General features: G+C 40.1%; 1 protein-coding gene across 3 annotated transcripts in view; it reads right to left on the reverse strand.

The window, feature by feature from the left end:
- The window catches only part of LOC109872740 (leucine zipper protein 2-like), a 187,905-nt gene extending 162,272 nt beyond the window's left edge, over positions 1–25,633 (reverse strand). For 2 of the 3 annotated variants that reach the window (XR_004206054.1, XM_031808610.1), the window contains exon 1: positions 25,348–25,617. Coding sequence is in view for 2 of the 3 variants with exons in the window: in XM_031808610.1 (XP_031664470.1) it covers positions 25,348–25,409 (62 nt within the window). In the remaining variant the exon portion in view is untranslated. Of the gene's footprint in view, positions 1–25,347 lie in introns of all 3 variants that reach the window. The other variant, XM_031808604.1, reaches the window with a different exon arrangement.
- Between the last annotated feature and the right edge of the window lie 248 nt (positions 25,634–25,881).

Raw genomic sequence — 25,881 nt, forward strand, 5'->3', positions numbered from 1 at the left:
AGCAGCAGGGCTCTAGACCAGTGGCAAGCAAGCCAATTTAGATGGTAGCCTATGACTAAAAAAGTAAGCTATTTCATCTAATCTATCCAGGAAATGCATGATTGATATTTTGATGTGCAACCTGTCATAAATAGAATCCAGAAATTATCCTAATTATTTTTGCCTCTTCGGAGAATTTGCTGACATCTATAGGCTATATTATTCACCACCTTTGGAAGTCAAAACACTAGCTAGATTGCTAACTCTAAATACAATAGTTGCTAGAGAGCCAAGTAGGCTAATTGATTCATCTATCAGTAAATGTAATGTCATACAAAAACTTTCCAGAGCTAGACCTAGGCTACTTGAATACTACTTACAGCAGCATTCAAATTTACCAGACAATTGATACAGTTCCTGGAAATGTACTATATGCATTGGGTGCGTAACCTGATCAGGGCGTCCACCCACAGTGCTCCGAATGACCAAATCACATTTAGAATATGGAAATTATTCTTAACAGAACATGCAACTCAAGGATGCAATGGCGCGAGTCCTTCTTATCGAATTCCAATGCACACTTTGAAGATGTTAGAATAACTGCCCACATTTACTTTCCCTCAGTCAACAAGACAAATAACAAACAGCAAAATCACTAGCCTATGTCAATCTACTATCGCCCATAGTAGAAAAGTTGACCTATTCTATTAGTCAGCTTGTCGTTCTGTGCGAGAAAAGATAAAGAAAGCATCACCGGTTAAATGTATTTCCATCAACTCGAATTTCCATCAATTTTTTTTCTTTTCCCAGACTATTGGCCAGTGCCAATTTTATTTATCTGCTTTTCTTTTTTGTTACCAGCCAAAAGCCGGGCTAATGAAAACCCTACGCCGTTTGCAAAGTGGTACCAAGTGGAACTCAATATTAAGAGGTGAGATATACGTTATATACTCACAGAAAGTTATGACTTTCCTCTACTATACTACAATAACAGTAGTTGCTTTGAAAAACTGTATTTTTCACTCAATAGCATTTTGAGCAATGGTCATATGTTTGTGCTTCTCAGAATGCATCTCTCCCTCCTCAGTGCGCACAGTCGGGAGAGGGAGTGAGTCAGCAGCCAACAGTGAAACTGGGACAGGCAGATACTTTCATAGCATGAATCAACATTATGCATAGGCTATTACTCTTTTCAAAATAATGGTTTTAGAACAATCTGCAGGAATGTTGTGTAGCAAAATAACAGAAAACTACCAAAGTAAGTAAAATCGTCCGAGCTCTAAGTGCTAGGGAGCTCCAATTATGACATTGAACAACACAATTTTTTCACATCACCAGCAATGGGCAATAAGCCTATGACGCCCTTTGATGTGGCTTTTTCCTCATTCAAGGCTCCCCAACAACATAGTTTGACATTACTTTTTGTCAGCATGATAGGTACGTACGTAGTAGCTGAATTTCAATCAGCTATTTGGGTGTGACACATCCCTGTGCCTGATAAACGATGTGTCCAAAAGTAGAGGCGACTGTCAATCAATAGGTTGTCAAGGAGCAATGTCGACTTTGTCATTCCTCTTGACTCAGTGATACGTCAATAATACAATTCCTGCAACCTACAGAAGTCAGTGTCTGTTGTCAAAAGGATGGCGAGACATATAATGGAATTAATTTCCGGTGGGTTTCCATCTTACAGAGTGCATTATTCTAATATCACAAGAGAACAAGAGTGGATGAACAACCCTACTGTGAATGAAAATACTTTCACAAGACAATTAAGTGGCCAACTGTGATCCTATAGTGCCTGGTTCCTCTCTAGGTTTCTTCCTAGGTTCCTGCCCTTCTAGGGAGTTTTTCCCAGCCACCGTGCTTCTACATCTGCATTGCTTGCTGTTTGGGGTTTTAGGCTGAGTTTCTGTATAGCACTTTGTGACATTGGTTGATGTAAAAAGGGGCTTTATAAATACATTTAATTGAACTGCTTCCCCACTTGGCACACACTGGTTGAATCAACGTTGTTTCAATGTGATTTCTCAACGTATTGTGACGTGGAATCAACGTGCAAAATACATTGGATTTGAATAAAGTCATCAACCAGTACTGTTTTCATCTCATTTCAACCAACATTGTAAACATTGAAATTAGGTTAAAACTTTCAACTTAAATACATGTACTTAACCTTACTAACAGGTTGTGATATCAATTTAGATTTTTGTCACTGGCCTACACACATTAACCCAAAATGTAAAAGTGGAATAATTTGTTCATTTTTTATAATCAATTAATTCAAAATGAAAAGCTGAAATGTCTTGGGTCAATAAGTATTCAAGCCTAAATAAGTTCAGGACAAGTCACATAATAAATTGCATGGACTGGGTAAACATAAAAATAGCATGGTGAAGCATGGTGAAGTTATTAATTACACTTTGGATGGTGTATCAATACACTCAGTCACTACAAAGACACAGGCATCCTTCCTAACTCAGTTGCCGGAGAGGGAAAGGAAACCGCTCAGGAATTTCACCATGAAATTGGCCAATGGTTACTTTAAAACAGTTACAGAGTTGAATGGCTGTGATAGGAGAAAACTGAGGATGGATCAACAACATTGTAGTTATACTCCATCATACTAACCTAATTGACAGATTGAAAATTAAAATATTCCCAAACATGCATCCTGTTCGCAACAAGGCACTAAAGTAACACTAGAAACATTTGGCAAAGCAATTCACTTTTTGTACTGAACTCAAAGTGTTATGTTTTGGGTAATTCCAATGCTACACATTACTGAGTACCACTCTCCATATTTTCAAGCATAGTGTTGGCTGCATTATGTTATGTGTATGCTTGTAATCATTAAGGACTGGGGAGTTTTCCGGATAAAAAAATTAAACAGAATGGACTAAGCAAAGGCAAAGTCCTCGAGGAAAACCTGGTTCAGTCTGCTTTCCACCAGACACTGGGAGATGAATTCACCTTTCAGTAGGAGAATAACCTAAAACACAAGGCCAAATCTACACTGTAGTTGCTTACAAAGAAGATAGAGAATGTTCCTGAGTGGCCGAGATACAGTTTTGACTTAAATCTGCTTGAAAATCTATGGCAAGAAGTGAAGAGGGTTGTCTAGCAATGATCAACAACCAATTTGACAGAGCTTGAAGAATTTTGAAGAACATGGGCAAATGTTGCACAATCCAAGTGTTGAAAGCTCTTAGAGAATTACCTAGAAAAACAGCTGAATTTGCTGCCAAAGGTGATTCTAACATGTATTTACTCAGGGGGTTGAATATATATATTAGTGTTTTATTATTCTTCCACTTTGAGTATTTTGTGTAGATTGTTGACAAGAAAATACAATTAAATCCATTTTAATCCCACTTTGTAACACCAAAAAAATGTGGAATAAGTCAAGGGGTGTGAATACTTTCTGAAGGCACAGTAGAAACATAAAAAAAAAAAAATGAACATCCTGTATTCATACTGTATATTGATTGGGTGGTTGGAATTATGTTGAACTGTAGATTTGATTAGAAATATTTTCATTTGACCTGGTTTCAATGTCAATAGTAAAATGCTATGTTTGAATCAACGTCATCGTTTAAACGCCGTGCCATCATAAAGAGGTATTTTGAAGTCCCAACTATTTCTGCCTGATCAGTGACTCCTACTGGTATATGAGGGGTAATGCACTTCACTGAGAACAAGCCTAACACCCAGATGCCTACCTCTATGTACCCTAATTTTAATAAATTAAAAAATAAGGCTGCAACGTAACACAATGTGGAAAAAGTCAAGGGGTCTGAACACTTCCCGAATGCACCTCCGGAGTACCGCAGCGGTCTAAGGCACTGCATCGCAGTTTGTCCACATACTTATGGTCATGTATTGTATCATCACGTTACTCTAAGTTTACTTCAATATGATGGTTATTATATCAATATTTGCTCATACAGGTATTTCCACCACCATTTCTAGCATAATTAATTTGACCAACACAAAAAGATCCCACCTTGTCATGTTTACCAACAAATGTGCTGTTTCCATCAGGCCTGTCGTAACATTTTTTATCCAACATGTACTTTATTCGCATAAAAGGTTGGAAGGAAACCAGGGGCTTCCTTTATAAAACGGACTTATGATCCATTTTGATCATAAGTATGACTTACGCAGATAACAACGCAAAAGTAGTTATTTATAAAACCTGTATCTTATCTCGACGCAAAGTCTAGACTTGACGTAAGTGATTTTCCTGCTGGTTATGTATGGCCAGTTTAAGGTCAGACCATTTCTTTTTCACATCAGCCCCAGTTCTGTCTTGCTGCCCCACCTCGTTCACTGCAGCGGTGACACACTCCCAAAGCTACCTGTCTGGATTTGATGTCAACCCACTATTTAGTCCACTGAATATATACGTGATCCACCATCCCCGTGATCTCGTCTTCCAAAAATGTTGCTTTTCTCTTTTGTTCCATGGCTATTCCTGACTAAACCCTCATTTGTGCTAGTATTATATAAGGCGAAATCACTGATTGTAAGGCACGTTCAGGTGCCGTCAATTTTAAGTTCATTTGAGATTTATACATCACAGGTGCGTAAGTTACCAATGGGCTTCTTAGAACTTGCGTAAGCAAGGTTTTTTACGCTCAGTATCTTTTATGAATCGAACGTAAGCACACCGTCGGAAATGATCTTATGATTAAGTTCAAGTATAAATCTACGTTTTGTTTTTAATAAAAGAGGCCCCTGATTACTGTCTTGTTTTTCTTCTGGTGGTTGTTAGTTCTCAAGATTATCTTATTTCAAAATATATATCTCCATTATCTGGTTTTAGTCATTTAAGTTTACACTGAAAATGTTTTCCCCTATGAATATAGGGGAAACACTGATGATTCTGCGTTTGAAAAAACTCTACAACAGTGTGTCTCATTAGCGTTTTCTGCCTGGCTAAACATGTAGCTCCAGTAGCTTCTTGAGCTCCAAAATTTTTCTAAGCTCAAATGATCCCTGTGCATTTATATTAACAAACATGTGCAAGTTCATACTATGAACTACGCATATTTAACTTTTTGAATAAGCATACACTAATGCATATTAAATGCATACAGCTAACCTACATTTTGGCTTCTTTTGGTGGGTTGGAGTTTTGGTCTGCCTGGTGACATCGCAAAATTCTTGCTTGAGAAATTGCTCTTTTTTTAAGAAGCTATTTTTGTTTCTTTTTGGCCATTTTAATTGAAAACAATCACAGTAAAGTACTTAATTGCTAACCACACATGATTTCATATTGAGATAAAACAGCTACATTGGACCTTTAATGTTTTTATCATCAACATAGGCCATCTTCATATAAAAAACTTAAAATGAGTAAATGCTACATCATTATCAGTTGGAATAATTCTAGCTATATTTCATATTTATTTCCCGATGCTCTCGTTGTATTATAACATATAACCAACTAGATATGGATACACAACTACACATGGATCAGAAATACATTATCGGGAGTCATTTTCTCTGTTTCTTAGAGCGTCCCTTGTGATTCATTATTCTTGTGCATTATAAAGAATCAAATTCTTCTACAGTACAATTATTTTCATTCAATTTAATGCAATAGAAGAGTTCTGTCACGTTCTGACCCTAGTTATTGTATTAATTGTTTGTTTTAGTTGGTCAGGACGTGAGTTGGGTGGGCATTCTATGTTTTGTGTGTCTAGGTTGTTTTTCTGTGTTCGGCCTAGTATGGTTCTCAATCAGAGGCAGGTGTCGTTAGTTGTCTCTGATTGAGAATCATACTTAGGTAGCCTGGGTTTCACTGTTTGTTTGTGGGTGATTGTTTCCGTGTCTGTGTTTTACACCACACGGTACTGTTTTCGGTTTTCATAATTCACGGTACGTTTATTGTTTTGTATGGAGTGTTCAGTGTATGTGTTTAATAAAAAACCATGGACACTTACCACGCTGCGCTTTGGTCCTCTCCTTCACTGGAAGAAAGCCGTTACAAGTTCACCCTGTATCTTACGGGTACTTTGATAGCACAGGCTTATGTAAGTAAGCCTTTTCTGTGGCGGAAACATTAATTGATTCAAAGCAAATAAACTCATAATTATTTCACTTACTTCCCATAACTTTGAGTGACACATTTTTATTAGTTTTGTATTCTAGGCTTTTAAAAGTATAGGACCCAGGTTTGGGAATGAGGAGGTAGTGGCTTTTCACCTTCAGGGTCACACAGTGTTTCTTGGTAGTCTTAAACCAATCTACTTTGAAACAAAAGTATACACCTCACACACATGGTTATGGGTTTAAAAAAATATTTGCATCTGTTGGCAACAGATACCTTAAAAAAGGTATGAGTGTGGTAGGAGTGTGGATAAGAAAACAAATCAGTATCTTGTGTGAACACCATTTTCCTCATGCAGCGTGACACATCTCCTTCGCATAGAGTTGATCAGGCTGTTGATAGTGGCCTGTGCAATGTAATGTTGTCCCACTACTCTTCAATGGCTGTGCGAAAGTTGCTGGATATTGGCAGGAACTGGAACACGCTGTTGTCAACATGCTTAATGGATGACATGTCTGGTGATTTTGCAGGCCATGGAGGAACTGGGACATTTTCAGCTTCCAGGTATTGTGTACAGATCCTTGTGACATGGGGCTGTGCATTATCATGCTGAACCATGAGGTGATGGCGGTGGATGAATGGCACGACAATGGGCCTCAGGATCTCATCACGGTATCTCTGTGCATTCAAATTGCCAATGATAAAAGGCAATTGTGTTTGTTGTCTGTAGCTTATGCCTGCCCATACCATAACCGCACCGCCGCCATGGGGCACTCTGTTCACATCGCTGACAGAAAACTGCTCGCCCACACAACGCCATACACATGGGTCTGCGGTTTTGAGACCGATTGGACGTATTGCAAAATTCTCTAAAACGATGTTAGAGGCGGCATATGGTAGAGAAATTAACATTCAATTCTCTGGCAACAGCTCTGGTGGACATTCCTGCAGTCAGCATTCTAATTGTAAGCTCCCTCAAAACTTGAGATATCTGTGGCATTGTGTTGTGTGACAAAACTGCACATTTTACAGTGACCTTTTATTGTCACCAGCACAAGGTGCCACTGTATAATGATCATGCTGTTTAATCAGCTTCTTGATACGCCACAACTGTCTGGTGGATGGATTATGTTGGCAAAAGAGAAATGCTCACTAACAGGGATGTAAACAAATTTGTGCACATTTTTTTTGTGATAAATAAGCTTTTTGTGCTAATGGGATCTTTTATTTCTGCTCATGAAACATCAGACCAACACTTTACATGTTGCATTTATATTTTTGTACATCACAGAATACTGCAATATATCAAAACCGTTTGACATAGAAACACCGGATTTTCAGTTTAAAAAAATTATATTGTTGATTATGAAATATTAATAATGTAACAAATTGAGATGGTTTAGGATGAGTTGAACCGCAGAGTGAAGGAAAAGCAGCCAACAAGTGCTCAGCGTATGTAGGAACTCCTTCAAGATAGTTGGAAAAGCATTCCAGGTGAAGCTGGTTGAGAGAATGCCAAGAATGTGCAAAGCCGTCATCAAGGCAAAGGGTGGCTACTTTGCCAAATAAAATATATTTTGATTTGTTTTACACTTTTTTGGTTACTACATGATTCCATGTGTTGTTTCATAGTTTCGATGTCTTCACTATTATTCTACAATGTAGAAAATACAAAAAAATAAAGAAAAACCCTTGAATGTTATAAAACTTTTTGACCAGTAGTGGAAATGTGCATCTTGCTGAGTGCTGCTTTCATTCCAAACTATTAGGTTGATGAAAAACTGTGGCTGACATGTCTATGTATGTAATAGCAATAAGAACCATAGTTATGGGTCAATTAGACCTTAAAGGGTCTCAGTTTAACGGTAAACATGTCTTCTGCTGTCACCAAGTTTGCTTGGGTGTCGCAATGCATTAGGTGCACTTCTGGTCTCTATTGGTTAAGGTGCTGGTGTTAACACATATCAACAGCCAAAGCCTCCTTTTTAAAGCATACTATTTTCTTTCACCCTATCTGTCCGGTGTGCGTAATTCGCCCTCGGTACACAATGCGGCAAAGTGAACGCGAGTTGCTTAAAGGCTTTGTACATAAAAGGCATTTATGTAGAGAGGCAGCTCAACAGATCCCTAAGAGCACATGATCATTACTAATCCGGTTAGGTTAGAAGTAATGTTTTATTATTAGTCCTATCCATTTAGATAATGGGATTCCCTTCACCATGCTACCAGGCTCTATATTCAGAATGCTGTTGTTGTCAGGTCGGCTTGGTAGTTGGATTAATGGAAGTTGTATAACGCGTTACACAACCTTTCAGTCACTTAACGAAATGAACGTTCAGGGGATGGAACACGAAATTCTGATGAACAAGCTATAATGAAAATCCTTTTCAAAGATCCAATAGTCAACTGAACTCTTGATATTAAATAATAGATTTGGGCACGTAATGCTATTTATTACCAAGTGTTATTATCTTTTATTGAATGTGAATTAACTCTCCCACACAAGATGATAACTTCCTAAAGCCCTTTTTCTGAAGTTGAATGACTAAAGTTATCAATTAAATATAGTTTGCTTATTGTTAATTTACATATGCAGGATCTGTCATGATGCAAGTCAATAGTGGGTAAAGATTCTCTCACATTCAAGGACAGGAAGGAAACCAGGAAGAACTGGCCAGCTACAGAGTGTGAAGTCAATGCCCATGACAAGTGTCATGGGGGACCCTTTTGTCTGAATGGTGCCTTATAAGGTAGAGAATTGGTCATGTTCACTGGAGACATTTTGACCACATGTGAGACAACCACTGTTGCGTTGCAAAATACCACAGCTCCCTCCACACATCAGCGTTTCACAGACTGCTCAGGGTTTTATTTTCTGGCCTTACATTTATTTTATATCTTGCATTTGAGTAGTTTATGGCCTTAACATATTGTATGGACTTTCATGGTCATGCTGCTCTTCTGTGGGCACGATGGCCTTTCTGAATACCACCCATTGTCAGAGGAAGGCCCTAAAAATTGTCAAAGACTCCAGCACGGCAAGCGGTACCGGAGCGCCAAGTCTAGGTCCAAGAGGCTCCTAAATACCTTCTACCGTCAAGCCATAAGACTCATGAACAGCTAATCAAATGTCTACACAGACTATTTGCATCCCCCCCCTCTCTTTTACGATGCTGCTGCTCTGTTTATTATCTATCCATAGTCACTTTAACTCTACCTACATGTACATATTACCTAAATTTCCTCGACTAACCGGTGCCCCCGCACATTGACTCTGTACCAGTACCACCTGTATATGGCCTCACTTTTGTCATTTTACTGCTGCGCTTTAATTATTTGTCACTGTTATTTTGATTTGTTTACTTTTTTTCACTTGTTTTTTCTTAAAACTGCATTGTTAGTTAAGGGCTTGTAAGTAAGCATTTCACTGTAATGTCTACCTACACCTGTTGTATTCGGCACATGTGACAAATACAATTTGATAGAAAGAGGAGTGGGAGGCCCATACTATTTGTGGGTACTATTTAATGAAGCTGCCAGTTGAGGACTTGTGAGGCCTCTGTTTCTCTAATTGGACACTCTAATGTACTTGTCCTCTTCCACAGTTGTGCACCGGGGCCTCCCACTCCTCTTTCTATTCTGGTTAGAGACAGTTTGCACTGTTCTGTGAAGGGAGTAGTTCACAGCGTTGTACAAGATCTTCAGTTGTTTGGAAATTCCTTGCATGGAATAACCTTAATTTCTCAGAACAAGAATAGACTGACGAGTTTCAGTAGAAATGTATTTGTTTCTGGGCATTTTGAGCCTGTAATCGAACCCACAAATGCTGATGCTCTAGATACTCAACTAGTCTAAAGAAGGCCAGTTTTATTGCTTCTTTAATCAGAACATCAATATTCAACTGTGCTAACATATTTGCAAAAGGGTTTTCTAATGATCAATTAGCCTTTTAAAATTATAAACTTGGCTTAGCTAACACAACGTGTCATTGGAACACAGGAGTGATGGTTGCTGATAATGGGCCTCTGTACGCCTATGTAGATATTCCATTAAAAATCAGCCGTTTACAGCTACAATAGTCATTTACAACATTAACAATGTCTACACTGTATTTCTGATCAATTTGATGCTATTTTAATGGACAAAAAATGTGCTTTTCTTTCAAAAACAAGGACATTTCTAAGTGACCCCAAACTTTTGAACGGCAGTGTATGTATGGATATTGGGACGGAACCAGAACAGAACCCAAGTATCCAAAATGTTGCTCTACCTCCACCCTACCGGGGCATTTGTCAAACTTTCAAATCCACACTCCTGTAAGCAAAATGACTTAGCTAACCAGGATACTCAAGCAGATTGTGTGGTGACTCGATAGACAAACATTTAAGAACAAGCACTGTTAAACCAACTCCATCCACCTAAAGTGATTGCACTCAGGATTTAGGCTGATCTAGTTCTTCGATGATCTAGTTCTTTACTTGTCATTCTACCCGGTAACCTCAACAGTCTCCGATTCCAACAACATTTATTCATAAAAAGCATCCATATTCATAATGTGCCCCCTATTATAAAGATTATAAGATTATAAACACATTAGAAAGCTTCGCTAATCCTCCGTATCAAATCAGAACATTCGACTAGGCTATAACTCCCGAAGATGTTTTATAGGAAGCTGCAGAATCCCAAAGTGCTGTGTCAAGAGTTAACATGGACCACTTTCATGGGTAAGCCCTATTTTTTTATTCCTGATATTGTTGTTGAGAACCCGTCCTACGTTCCTTTGTTTGCTGAACTGTGGAGGCCTAGCTGAGCTAACAACAATTCTGTCACAATTGTAAAAATGTTTTAGTGTTTGTATCAGTGCATTCAATCTTCAGAATCACTGCAAATTAAACAGCTAATCATTTGAGAATGTGATCCTCTCTCTGTGTGTGTGTGTGTGTGTGTGTGTGTGTGTGTGTGTGTGTGTGTGTGTGTGTGTGTGTGTGTGTGTGTGTGTGTGTGTGTGTGTGTGTGTGTGTGTGTGTGTGTGTGTGTGTGTGCACCCCACAGCTCCACAGAGCCTGCAGCCTGCATTGCTCTCTCTACACATAGCATCACTGCAGGTCTGGCAGAGTAGGGAGCCTCTATGCTCCCTGGGAAACAGTGCTTGCATGCCAAATTGACATTCACTGGAGTATGCTCCCTCCTGTCATTTTGTCAACACCGTCAATGTGTGAAGCGCGGCCAAGCAAGCCTTCTGACAGACAGGCAAATGGGAGGAGGTGGACCTCAGCAACATAACACCATCTCACCACCCCTCAGCCCAGTGGCAGGGTTCAGTGCACACGCACACAAACACCCGAGCATGCGTGTCCACACATGACTTTCTTGCCCGCCAACATCCAACTCTTTTCTTGGACACATCACAAATTATCTCTAAAGTACTATTACCAAGCTATGATTCACCTCAATGACCCCCCATTAGTCCAGATTTAGGTAAACTTGCATGTAGAATTCAAGGATGCCACAAATGTGTGGCAAATACCAATGGCCTCTGTTTTTTACCCCCTTCTGTGGCATTCCCGGAAGTACTTAGCTTGAACCTATTCAGTTTGCCTAAATGAAGATTGTACAATCGATAAGGTATTCGAAAGGTCACCATGACAATGTTGTTGTGTAGGAAGTAGAATCTTGAGGCTGGGCCTTGCATAATCAAGAAACATTGCTGCCTCTTCACCATTCCATTAATCCAATACTCAATTTGCAGGGAATATAATAGGCATGGTATCTGAAGCGCCAGCATATTGCTGAATTCTCCGCCGGGCATGAAGGCACATTGAAATAAAGATTAAAAAAACATGGCCACCGCCAAAGATAAACTACCTCCACAGCCTCATTGAATGGTTTATCCATTTCATTTGTGCAGGTATCCCATGCAAAACACTCCCTCTCCAAACACACAGGAGGATACACTTATCAGGAGTCAGGTGTCATGGCAAAACACCGGCGAAACACGGGAGATAGGGACTCAAATGGAACCCGCACTTGTCAGCCAAGATGGATCCCAGACACCGAATAAGCTTAGGGAGGAGAGATTAGATAAAAATAACAGAATCCATCCAAACGTTGGCAGAGGTGTGCAGGTGGCTGATAAAGGATTCAAATGTATGTAGCTCTACCAGAGGAAAAGAGCAAATATAATGTTGCCTGAAAATGAATGCAGGGCACTGGCAGCGTGTATGCTCAGTGGAGGAGAGAGCGAGAGAGAGGAGCGAGAGAGAGAAGAGAGAGAGAGAGAGAGAGAATAGCGAGGGGTTAATAAAAGGCAGGAAATGAAAAAGGAGCTGTCTGTTGTGACTAAATGTGACCCATAAAATCTATTCTGTTATTTGAGTTTTTGCTCTAGCATGGAGTGAGACAGTTTTTGTTTGTCCTTAAACATTAACAATACATCTCCCACTGAGCTTGCCACCTGCCTTTGTTCCCAGATATAGATCTCATGATACATCCCACCTAGTGGTACCAAATCCATCTGGGGTGTGGTCTGGGTGGGAAACAACTGTTATTTCCCCCCCGTCATTCAGAGGCGAATAGTCAGAATCAGAGATACGTAGCTGGCGAAAATAAATGAATAAATAAAGGATGAAGGGGGGAAAAACGACACTATAAAAACAATCTGCTTTAATTCTAAACTGTATTATTTATGATTCCGCTCTTTTGTTCATGCCCAGACCCATCTCTCTCCACGCACTCCGATCTCTCTAATCATTTGTGAGTAATGCCTCTGAGCACTTTGGTTTGCCCATAGGGTACCAATCATGGGCCATTAGAAAGCCAAAAGAGAAAAAGGGAGAATAAATAGATGCAGAACCCAGGGAGTGGGAGACAAGATCATCCTTCAGATAAGTCAGATAGATACTGTAGGATGCTGCCGACCTGTCATGATTATAGGGTAGATAAAAAAACAGTGGAGTAGTGATTACTGAAATATCCATCGTTGTATGATGTATGAGATTTTATCGGAACCATTGTGTAACCTGTGGGCTATATTTGAACTATTCCCAAATGTGTAACATTCCAATAATGATAAGAATAGTAATTATAGGGGTGGCATAGAGTTGATCACACCATGTCATGCATTATATTGGGATTCCATCTCTCGTCATTTCTCTGCCGTTTCTGCATGTTGACGCTTGACACATCTACTCAGATCCTTGAGGTCTACAAACTCCAAACGTTTAACAAAAAATGTAGGTGGTGCACCTTTGAATTGACTGTCTTTTTCAGCTACTGCCAACTCGAAAATATTTTACTTAATAAAGCAGTTTTTCTATTTAATATATAAACATATGCAAAACACACAAGTCTCCATAACACAGCTTTGCCCTTCAGGATTCGACACACTGGAATGACACTAAGCGTCACGCCGAATGTCAGAAAGTGCATTCACCCTCGCGGGGCCTCGGGAGTGACACTGATGGGTTGATTGATGTTTGACTAAAAACAACCAACAACTTGCCTGTGTAGCCACTCGCCCCTGTGGTCTTTGTACGCTGCCATGAGACCTGAGCGATCGGAGCGACGTACTCCAACAGACAAAGACATGTAACAGTGTCTTGAAGGAGTCAAGGCTGTCTGAATTCTCCCACCGTGCGCCGTGCGAGCACAAAGGGGTGGGAGTCGTTCTTTCAAAGTCACCTGCTCGTCAAATATGACGTGGTTATACTTGTAAATATATGATCTTCTATCTTGACAGCTAAAACGATGAAACAGACTGTCTTAACCTTCACTACACATTTTAAGGGTATATTGAAGTAATTGTACATGAGAGGGCCTGTTATACGACTGCTTTTGCCTGGCTGTGCTGCGGTCGTAGGTACGAGGCGATAGCCGAGTAATGTAGGGTTGGTAAAACGTTTTCAGTGTAAATTTAAACAACTAATATAAATGTATGCAGAAATGATAATGGAGCTATATCTTTTTTAATAAGATCATCTTTGAGAACTAACAATAACCAAATTAAGAACTAGACAGTCTAAAACATGTCAAAAGCCATGGCATAATATGTATAATTGCAGGAAATTAGCTTTAAAAATTCATTTTTGGTTGCAGTACCATGGCAAAATGTACCATGAACTTTGCTTAAAAACTACAACAACAAAAAAATAGCCCCATGGCAAAATATATAGAATTGCAGGAAACTATCCTTAAAACTGTAAAATGTTGTCTGTCCCATGGCAAAATGTGAAAATTTGCCAGAAATTGGCTTTAAACCAGAAGAAAGTCCCGTGTGGGTCAGATGGTAGAGCATCGTGCTTGCAACGCCAGGGTTGTGGGATCGATTCCCATTGGGGACCAGTACGGAAATGTATACACTCACTACTGTAAGTCGCTCTGGATAAGAACGTCAACTAAAAAAAAAATCTGAAAAATAAGCAAACGTGAAGGAAAAAAAAGAAGCATTCCCCGACAAACCTGGCCACGGTTAACGTATCTAACTGCCATAGCCACGCCATTGTTATGAACGTTCTAGAGAAAACTAAAAAAATACTCTTTGCCAGTCCCACTCGACATATGTCACAACTTTCCTTCCCTGGCAATAGATAACAGTAGAACTCCAGCCAACATGTTTCAAATGAATCATTCTCTTCTTTTGCGTAGCTTTGTTTTGCCAGGATTTAATTTGAAGCAAAGCTTGACATTAGCAATATTCTCCTTGAGCAGGGCTCTTCAACATTACATTTTGAATGCACCATTCACTAACTTCGAAGAATAGCTCCCTGCATATTCTTTCCTCCCTTTTTGCCTGCTTGCTTCCATCTCTCCCAATAGAAAATCCTCTGACTTATTTATTTATTTGACCCTTAAAATCCCATTACTATGTTATTACACTCAGCAGCAGCATAGAGAGGACAATCCTGCTCTATAATGTGTATTGATCTTTGTTTATACCTTCAGCAATAAAGCCTGCTTGGCACGTCTGTATAGTTCACATCCATTCCTCAACATCGAGCTCGCAAGAAAACATCATTAAGGATATCTTAGACACAAAAGCAGATGCAGATAACATTTGACGGGAAAACTTCTCGTTTCCCGGGAACTAGGTGAAGACCAAAGGAGTTATTCACTGTAACTTTATTTGAGTAACAAAGAAGCGGTCATATCAAATGTCTTGCAAGAAGATTGGGCGCAAACAAACTTGGTGTGTTACGTCACGTATGGCCTTGAATACCAAATGACAGTATCATGGTGTCCTCTAATTAATTTCTCATTGGACGGGAGCTACCAAAGGTTCTATTTATTGTGGCCCACTTCATTACTGTCATGTGGCCAATGTGGTTGCCATGGCACACCAATTACCCCGTGTCTTTGAATTTCAATTATCATTCACATCTTGCCTCACACTATAAGGACATTACCGTCTTACACAAATGTCATTTTTCTCATCTCGGGGCTCGAGACCTACCCTGCCTCTGCATTTATGAAATCATATGGTCGACAAGAACAAAAAATCAGGCCGGCCTTCTCGAGCTGTGGCATTGGGGTTAAAAGCTCTTGGGCTTTGTTTACAATGGTAATGATGGAGGCGCATTAAAAAATCTAATCATAAAGGCAATCTTCAATCGAATTAACCCTCTACTGCATGCATTATAATAGAACCATGCAAAAAAAGTTTTCCTCATTTAAAATGCCCCAAATTACATTTTTGAGGGGAAAAAAATGTAAGTGTAATTTTGGGATTTTTGCCGTATGGCAATCTCCAACCACTTTAAACATAAGAAATGTGTTTTTCTTATGCAAATGTGCTTTTTGAGTTATAATTGTATTGTTTTTATTCATTCACAATATCTGAAACTGTGTTTTCTTGTAAAAGATAAAAATAAAAGATTTACTCTGGATATTCTTTTCTTTTTTCATAAATAATATGATCATTATTATAATATTATGAATATTAAACATAACTGTTTAATCCACGCATATATAACAAATATTGTTATGATTATGATTTCACAGTAGTTTTCCTATGACCAGGCCCCTCCCACTTGAAATGCAGTTCCACTATGATCTGCCTATGCCCCCCCCCCCTAACACACACACACACTTCTGTAAAAGGTTATTGTGTTTGTATTTTTTCATTTTTGCCATATTGCAACACCATGCAGTAAAGGGTAAAAAAAAACAAGATCTCCCCATTTAACAACTTAGCAATTACAACAGGTGACATCCAACACCGAACAGTTCCCTGCCAAGCTGTTACTTAACGGTAGTCTTTCCTTCAGCGCGTAGACCCTAGTCTATTGACACACCGGTGTGTCAGTCTTAGAAAAGAAAGGTGAAAACCTTTCTACAGAGGATTCTACCTGGAACCAAAAAGGGTTATCCTATGGGGACAACTGAAGAAACCATGTGTAAGTAACATAATACAAAAATCCCAGTGAAATTCCGTAAATTTAAGCAAACTGTTTTTATTTTTTTTGCATGGGCTGCGTCTCAATCCACCACATCCGCCCCATGTCGCCCTTCTAGATCTGCGATGGAAAGTGGCAGAGCTACAACGCTGTTTGACGTCCCAAAAATCGTTCTTCTCACGTAAAGTTCTGTAGCATCTGAACGGCCTATAGAAAGTGGAGACTCTCACGATGGTGCTCTCCATTTTTCTCTATGACCCCCACAAGTGTCACGGTACTCGTCTAAAGGTAATTCATACAAATGAATGGAAGTATGGAGGTAAATTTGTGCCAAATAAAGGGGGTTAAATATGTGAGCTAGATATAGGACAGAAACGTCAAAACCTTATTTCTTATGATACATTTTTGACTGTCTTTTTTTGCCATTAATTAATGTGTTATTCAATGCATTTATATGGCTATAGTAAGGCCAAATTCAATATATTATCAAATCATTAGAAATATATATTTTTTCTACCTAAAGAGGTCCTAAAATGCCAAACAAAATAGCAAAATGATCCATGGTATGAGATTAAAACAATTAATTATGTCAACTAAGAACCCCCCCCCCCCCCCCTCAACGGCTTAGACTTTTAAGAATACATTTTTCACCATGACCAACCACCTGAAAACGTCCACTATTGTCCCAAATGGCTACTGTGCAAAATACATGAGTATTTGAGCAAGATGTCAATCCAACAAACCAGTCTACCAAATGCTTGTGTAATAAATCAAGCAGAGCATTTAATTAAAATAATGATGGACCCTTCACTCCGTAATCACAAAGAGACAACTTAAAACTACTTGGCAGAGGAGCCAAAGCCGCTTCCTGATGATAGACAAAGTGACTGCTAGCAAGCACCACTACACTCACATTTACCTTTCAATACCTCAGGTGCTGAACAATAGCGGTCGATGAGACGAGATGATCTCTTTGGTCATTACCCCCGGCCACGCATGCACAGTCCATCAATGCATAATTATTATCGTTACCATCTTGCCGCTGTCAATAGTTCAGTCTAATTCACAGGATGCCCTGCACTTGACCCTCTGATCTAGTCAATCACTGCTTTTCTTCTCTGTCAAACATTGCTTAGAACTACACAAAAGGGCCAATTCGATCAAGGGCCCAATTTGAACAAAACCCATACACAAGAGTTAAGGGGGGAAAAACATTCAAAGAAACAAAATAAAATTCTTGGGATTGATTTTTTACCATGTTGCAAGAATGGATTGTTTCTTTTAAGTAAAATGTGATTGTTTTATTAAATTACTTAATAGGTACCAATATAATACAATTTATTATCTATAGCACAATTCCAGCTAGCTGGGGGGGGGGGGGGGGGGGGGGGGGGTTGGAAACACTGCTTTAGAGAGTAAATGCTTGCTCTTAGCCATGAACATGACGTATGCACAATTAGTTATGAAATAAGTTGTAAACCAAAGACAAGCAGGCCTAAACATAATATTATAGTTAAACGTTTTTGTTAAATAAGATTTATCTCCGTTATATGATCTTAATAAGTATGACGCATTCCACAAATATGGAGGAATCTGTCATGGTTAGACGGCCATCGAGGGCTTTGGGGATTAATGACGGGCAAATTGGGGTTACTCTCGGGAAAGATTACAATTTTTCAGAGATACAGAAAGATTACATTTCTTAGCCACAGGAAATACTGTATCTTGGCAAATTAGAAATGTAGTCCATCATTTCAATTGGAAGCTTCTGATACCCATCAGTTGAGTAGCCACCGACTGTCATGTATAGCTGCTAGGTCATTATGCTCTCATTGCAAAAGGACCTATTCGATTCCCTATCACCTTTCAGCAAGATGACCTACTGGATATTAGCATGTATTATCAGGCTATTACAGCTACTGCCAGGCTCCCATTGTTAATCTCAGTCATAAACCGCGTTCCTCTTTAGTGCCCCACCCTATCCAACATCAAAGAAATAACTTAAAATGCAATAGGTTTAGTGTTTACAGCCATATGTGAAGAGACTAAGCAATGCAGGCCCTATCTTTGTGACATGTACAGTATAATCCAAGGATGTCGGCAGTCTTTAATTTTTTATTTATTTTTTTACCTTTATTTAACTAGGCAAGTCAGTTAAGAACAAATTCTTATTTTCAATGACGGCCTAGGAACAGTGGGTTAACTGCCTGTTCAGGGGCAGAACGACAGATTTGTACCTTGTCAGCTCGGGGGTTTTGAACTTGCAACCTTCCGGTTACTAATTGCGGGCCAGTAGCTAAATATTTAATGTTATGGAGGTCCCGATGGACACCGGCATTTACCAGACATGGTTGCCTAGGTAGGAAACATCAAAGTTAGTGTCAATAATTAAGAACATTTGTGAAAATCCCATAAAAGAGACTTTGCAAAGACATGAATGGCAAATAGGCTAGACTGCATTGTAGTGAGTAGTGAGCAGCCACAGGCGCTCATGCGTGCATATACACTCACGCACACACACAAATACACACACACACACACACACACACTCAGGAACAGTCACAGTACTCTCAGCCAAATCAGATGCAATGAGGAAGTGTGGCAAAAGTGGGTTGAATTTCCCCTAATCAATTCTATACAGTTACTTTCTCCCTGGTCAATTATGTGCCAATTTTGACATCAACCAACAACTCAGCTCCATAAAATCGTTGAGATATCCAAAGTACTCTCGAATAATTATATCTAGAAAAAAATATTATGTTATAGGTGTTTGGTCACCAGAATCTTAAAGCTATATTCTGGGAGGGAAGCTTCGGAAGCCTTTTAAATGTTCAGTGGTCATTTCAATTCTTGATACCAATTCATTATAATTAGAACTTTTTCTAAAACAAGTGTGTAAAGCCTCAAAATATGGTTAAACCTATTTATTGGGTGTCATGGACTGTCAGTTCTTCCATCAAGACCACTGCCTGTGAAATTGAGAGGGGTTACATTTCCCTAGCCCCATCCCTCAGCTGTATAACAAAACAACTGGTGGGGTGGCCGCTTTGTTGTTTTTAAATCTGAGAATGTGAACTCAGCAAAAAAAGATACGTCCTCTCACTGTCAACTGCGTTTATTTTCAGCAAACTTAACATGTGTAAATATTTGTATGAACATAACAAGATTCCACGACTGAGACATAAACTGAACAAGTTCCACAGACTAACAGAAATTGAATAATGTGTCCCTGAACAAAGGGGGGGTCAAAATCAAAAGTTACAGTCAGTATCTGGTGTGGCCACCAGCTGCATTAAGTATTGCAGTGCATCTCCTCCTCATGGACTGCACCAGATTTCCCAGTTCTTGCTGTGAGATGTTACCACACTCTTCCACCAAGGCACCTGCAAGTTCCCGGACATTTCTGGGAGGGATTGAGATCCGGGCACACTGACATTCCTGTCAACACTGACATTCCTGTCTGGCAGGAAATCACGCACAGAATGAGCAGTATGGCTGGTGAAATTGTCATGCTGGAGGGTCATGTCAGGATGAACCTGCAGGAAGGGTACCACATGAGGGAGGATGTCTTCCCTGTAATGCACAGCATTGAGATTGCCTGCAATGACAACAAGCTCAGTCCGATGATGCTGTGACACATCGCCCCAGACCATGACGGACCCTCCACCTCTAAATCGATCCCTCTCCAGAGTACAGGCATCGGTGTAATGCTCATTCTTTCGACAATAGTGTCCTATGTTTTCATAACTGTGACCTTAATTGCCTACCGTCTATAAGCTGTTAGTGTCTTAACGACCGTTCCACAAGTGCATGTTCATTATTTTTTATGGTTCAGTGATCAAGCATGGGAAACAGTGTTTAAACCCTTTACAATTAAGATATGTGAAGTTATTTGGATTTTTACGAATTATCTTTGAAAGACAGGGTCCTGAAAAAGGAACGTTTCTTTTTTTGCTAAGTTTAGCATTAAAATATGAAGCCCCAAATGTATCAAGACCTCATAATTATCCAACACACATTGTGGGCCACTTGGACCAGGTTTGGGGCTAAAGACTAAACACATCGTGTATGTTACTGACACACATACAAACTGTAGTCCTGATCAGGATGTTCTTAACCCTATGGTGTCCATATTAGGATAGCCTCAATCTCAGCAGGACACTACTGTAAGTGGGGAACACTTGTATGAACCACATCCTCTCAACTAGCAGTAATGTACTGCTTGGTAAAAGAAGCAATTAGAGAAAGCTGCATAAGCAACTGGTCTGGATGTATTTGATCATAAGAAAACCACTAGTGTTGTTTGTTTGTGGGGAGGTTTAGCAATAAGAACCTTCATGAAAACATATTTACGATTTTTGCGTTTGTTTACACTATAATAGAATGCTACAATATAATACTTCATGAACACATCAATGTACTTCAATTCATTTCGTAAACCAAAAAGTCAACATGACACCTTTTATGTCGATTAGCAACCAGAATATAATTCCTCTGGTACCATTACTCAGCATATTGAGATCAGTTTATTCAGAGGTTGTGTCCACATTTGACACTTACGTTTGACTTCTGCTTTCAGAATACGAAGATAGCATTGAAAAGACGGGTCTAGACTCACAAAAGTCACTTTGTGGTCTGATCGTGTTCAGATCTGGCTGGCCACTTCAAGAGGTGGTCTGGGAAGCATTTTTTTTGCAGAGTTCTCCTCAGTCTGGACACAATCAGGCTACCGAAAGCGCATTCAGTGGCTGACATCATCAACACTCCTACCACAAGTCTCCAGAAAACGTGTGTTTTGGGACCGAGAGGTGTCTTTTCATTATACAATTTGGAGGAAATACATTCCTAGAGTGTGAGGAACATGCTGACTGGCCTCAAATATTTACTAAAACTATTATGCTAACCCGTTTGTAATCCCTTTAGCGTTGCTTGCTAGCTGGCTGGCTTGCTACAGAGGTTGTCTAGGCTAGTTGGCTACAGTAGTTAGCTGGTGCCATCAGTTGTTATTGTGTTATTATTGTTGTGCACCTATTCCACCATTTGTAGAATGCATACTGTAAACTGAATATAGCGTGGGAAAAGGGAATTCGGACGCACAATGTAGGTGTAGATAGATGGGTTCAGAATTCCATGATCAGAACTCTATGATCAAAATACTAAAGCTGCATGAACTGTCAAGTCTAGACACGGCCAGATTTGTCTAGTAGTGATACCTGCTTAGGAACCACTGAATTAGTCTAGGTCAGAGCCATATACAGAAATGGACTGGCCATAGGGTAGTTCTGGCAAATCCCAGATGGGCAGAGTGTGCCTGTCAAAATTGGGGCTTTTGCGCAAAATGGTCATTATTTGGCCAATTATGGAGGACTCTCAAGGGAAGAAAAGGGCATGGTGTCAGGGCCGTATATAGACACAGTTGAATTCGGGAAATTTACTTACTTAGGTTGGAGTCATTAAAACTAGTTTTTCAACCACTCCACAAATGTCTTGTTAACAAACTATAGTTTCGGAAAGTCGGTTAGGACATCTACTTTGTGCATGACACAAATAATTTTTCTAACAATTGTTTACAGACAGATTATTTTATATTTCACTGTATCACAATTCCAGTGGGTCAGATGTTTACATAAATTAAATTGACTGTGCCTTTAAACAGCTTGCAAAATTCCAGAAAATTATGTCATGGCTTTAGAAGCTTCTGATAGGCTAATTGACATAATTTCACTCAATTGGAGGTGTACCTGTGGATGTATTTCAAGGCCCACATTCAAACTCAGTGCCTCTTTGCTTGAGATTATGGGAAAATCAAAGGAAATCAGCCAAGACCTCAGAAAAAAAATTGTAGACCTTCACAAGTCTGGTTCATCCTGGTTCCAAATGGCTAAAGGTACCACGTTCATCTCTACAAACAATAGTACGCAAGTATAAACACCATGGGACAACGCAGCCGTCATACCGCTCAAGGAAGGAGACACGTTCTGTCTCCTAGAGATGAACGTACTTTGGTACGAAAAGTGCAAATAAATCCCAGAACAATAGCAAAGGACCTTGTGAAAATGCTGGAGGAAACAGGTACAAAAGTATCTATATCCACAGTAAAACGAGTCCTATATCGACATAACCTGACAGGCTGCTCAGCGAGGAAGACGCCACTGCTCCAAAACCGCCATAAAAAAGCAAGACTGCGGTTTGCAACTGCACATGGAGACTCTGGTCTGGTGAAACAAAAATAGAACTGTTTGGCCATAATGACCATCGTTATGTTTGGGGGAGGCTTGCAAGCCAAAGAACACCATCCCGACCCTGAAGCACAGGGGTGGCAGCATCGTGAGGATGGAAAATTATGTGGCTATATTGAAGCAACATCTCAAGACATCAGTTAAAGCTTGGTCACAAATGGGTCTTCCAAATGGACAATGGCCCCAAGCATACTTCCAAAGTTGTGGCAAAATGGCTTAAGGACAACAAAATCAAGGTATTGGAGTGGCCATCACAAAGCCCTGACCTCAATCCTATAGAACATTTGTGGGCATAACTGAAAAAGCATGTGCAAGCAAGGAGACAGGGTATTTTTACTAGGATTAAATGTCAGGAACTGTGAAAAATGGAGTTTAAATGTATTTGGCTAAGGTGTATTTAAACTTCAGACTTCAACTGTATATCTTTATAAATATCTTTATAAGCTTAACACATCCATTGAGCTTCTGACACATTAATGCCACTTGTTACATATAAGTTATTAGCTAAATCTGTCAATCAAGCAGCCAGTCAGTCAGTCACTTAATCATGACTTCAAGTGTCTCATTGGGGTCATTAACACTATATATCACTATATATACAAAAGTATGTGGACACCCCTTCAAATTAGTGGATTCAGCTATTTCAGCTACACCCGTTTCTGACAGGGGTATAAAATCGAGCACACAGCCATGCGATCTCCATAGACAAACATTTGCAGTAGAATGGCCTTACTGAAGAGCTTAGTGACTTTCAACGTGGCACTGTCATAGGAGACTCTTTCCAACAAGGAGAACACTAAATACCCCAATGGATAGTGCCAACTGTAAAGTTTGGTGGAGGAGGAATAATGGTCTGGGGCTGTTTTTCACGGTTCGGGCTAGGCCCCTTAGTTCAAGTGAAGGGAAATCTTAACGCTACAGTATACAATGATATTATAGACGATTCTGTGCTTCCAGGGAACAGTTTGGGGAAGGCCCTTTCCTGTTTCAGAATGACTATCTTTTTTAAATGTATTTAACCTTTATTTAACTAGGCAAATCAGTGCTCACAGTCGGCGTTCCAATTCATCCCAAAGTTGATGGATGGGGTTGAGGTCAGGAATCTGTGCAGGCCAGTCAAGTTTCTTCCACTCTGATCTCGACAAACAACAATTTCCCCATGCACAAAGCGAGGTCCATACAGAAATTGTTTGTCGAGATCAGAGTGGAAGAAACTTGACTGGCCTGCACAGATTCCTGACCTCAACCCCATCCATCAACTTTGGGATGAATTGGAACGCCGACTGTGAGCCAGACCTAATCGCCCAACATCAGTGCCCGAACTCACTAATGCTCTTGTGGCTGAACAGAAGCAAGTCCCCGCAGCAATGTTTCAACATCTAGTGGAAAGCCTTCCCATAAGAGTGGAGGGACCAACTCCATATTAATGCCCATGATTTTGGAATGAGAGTAGTACAGGTGTCCACATACTTTTGGTCATGTAGTGTATCTCATTCAACTTCGTAAAACACAATCCAAACTTCGAACATTCATCAACATATTCATAATCCAATATAAACTGTGCTTTCAACGGAATCTCCAGCATCACCAAATTAGCTTATTCAAATCTCTCAGGGCTCTGCAAAATGTGCCGATGCATTGATTGTCTATGTGTCTATGTCTCTGTTCCACGCATCTTCTGCCACTACATTCATCACTTAGGAGCACACTTGTAGAGAGGTCTACCAACCCAAGCTAAAATTCCATCAGGTCAAAGTAGACAAAACTGCAATGAGAGGAGTGCAAGTTTTATAATGTGTATCTGTCTTCAAGCCATATTTAAGACTCTCTGACAACCTTGGCTTATCTTTCACAAAGACCCCAGTAATGGGAGTAGTGTTCAGGCACTCGTTTGAAAGAGGAATGATTTTATCAATAGTTTAATTAATCATTAAAACCTCCCTCCTCACTGCACGTCGACTCATCTCTCCATTTCTCTCACCTCTCCTCCTCCTCTATCCCCTCCTCCTCCTACTATTCCCCCAATGCATTATTCTGCACACACACACACACACACACACACACACACACACACACACACACACACACACACACACACACACACACACACACACACACACACACACACACACACACACACACACACACACACACACTCTCTCTTTCTCTCTCTCTCTCTCTCTCTTTCTCTCTTTCTCTCTCTCTCTCTCTTTCTCTCTTTCTCTCTCTCTCCTTCTCTCCCTCTCTATCTCTCTCTCAAGAAATTGCAATATTCTGAGCAGCCCAGTTCCTTCTTTAGTTCCTTCTCTGACTTAACTTGCTCCTTTCCAGCAAGCCGGAGACAAGAACTGCCGCAAATCCCAGTAAGCGATGCATACACAATTCCAAGGCATTTTTAGCCAGTGAATTTCACCACCAAAGACACATCTCTTTCAGTTTAACACAGAGAATAGTTCAACAGATAAAGCTTTATTTTGCCTTCAGTCTACTGCCTCAGAGCATCATGCTCAGCACAGATGCATCTCCCGCCAGAACCCAGGCTGCCTAACCTATTTCGCAGGACTGGCCGGAGCTAAAGATTAGTATCTTCTATGATTAGCCATTCTGCATTCACCATCCCCCTTTCTTTCAGAATCATTGAAGGTGAAGTAAGAATAGACCATTCATATTTTAGACTTACCTAGTGTTGAGGCTCAAAGCTGGACAAAGAAGCAGGAGGCATATAGCTCGGATTAATTTCATAGCTTTGTCTTGCACTCGCACTCCGATTCGCTCTCTCCCTCTCGATTGCTTTCTTTTTCCCTTTCTCTCTCTCTCGCTTGCTCACTCACTGGCTCGATCGCTTGCCTGCGCGCACTCACTCAGGCACGCACACACGCACACGACGCACACGCACACACACACACACACACACAGAGAGAGAAGCAGACAGATGCAACCCAGTGGCTCTAACAGAGCAAGGGAGGATCTCTGGCTTTAAATAACACAGTGACACAGACAGACTTATTAATGAGGAAATGAATGGGGATGGGGGGGGGGATACTGGCAGATTCAGACTGAAGAGATGAGAGCAGCTCCCACTGAGCATAGCAGGGGCGTAGGCATGGGTGGGCCTCAGTAGACGCTGGCCCACCCACTAGGGAGCCAGTCCCTGCCAGGCCCACCCAATTAGATTTAGCAAAAACAAAACAAAAATACTCCTCAGTATTTCTGG

The sequence above is a fragment of the Oncorhynchus kisutch genome, linkage group LG3, assembly GCF_002021735.2.
Source record: "Oncorhynchus kisutch isolate 150728-3 linkage group LG3, Okis_V2, whole genome shotgun sequence".
In the NCBI taxonomy this organism is placed as follows: Eukaryota; Metazoa; Chordata; class Actinopteri; order Salmoniformes; family Salmonidae; genus Oncorhynchus; species Oncorhynchus kisutch.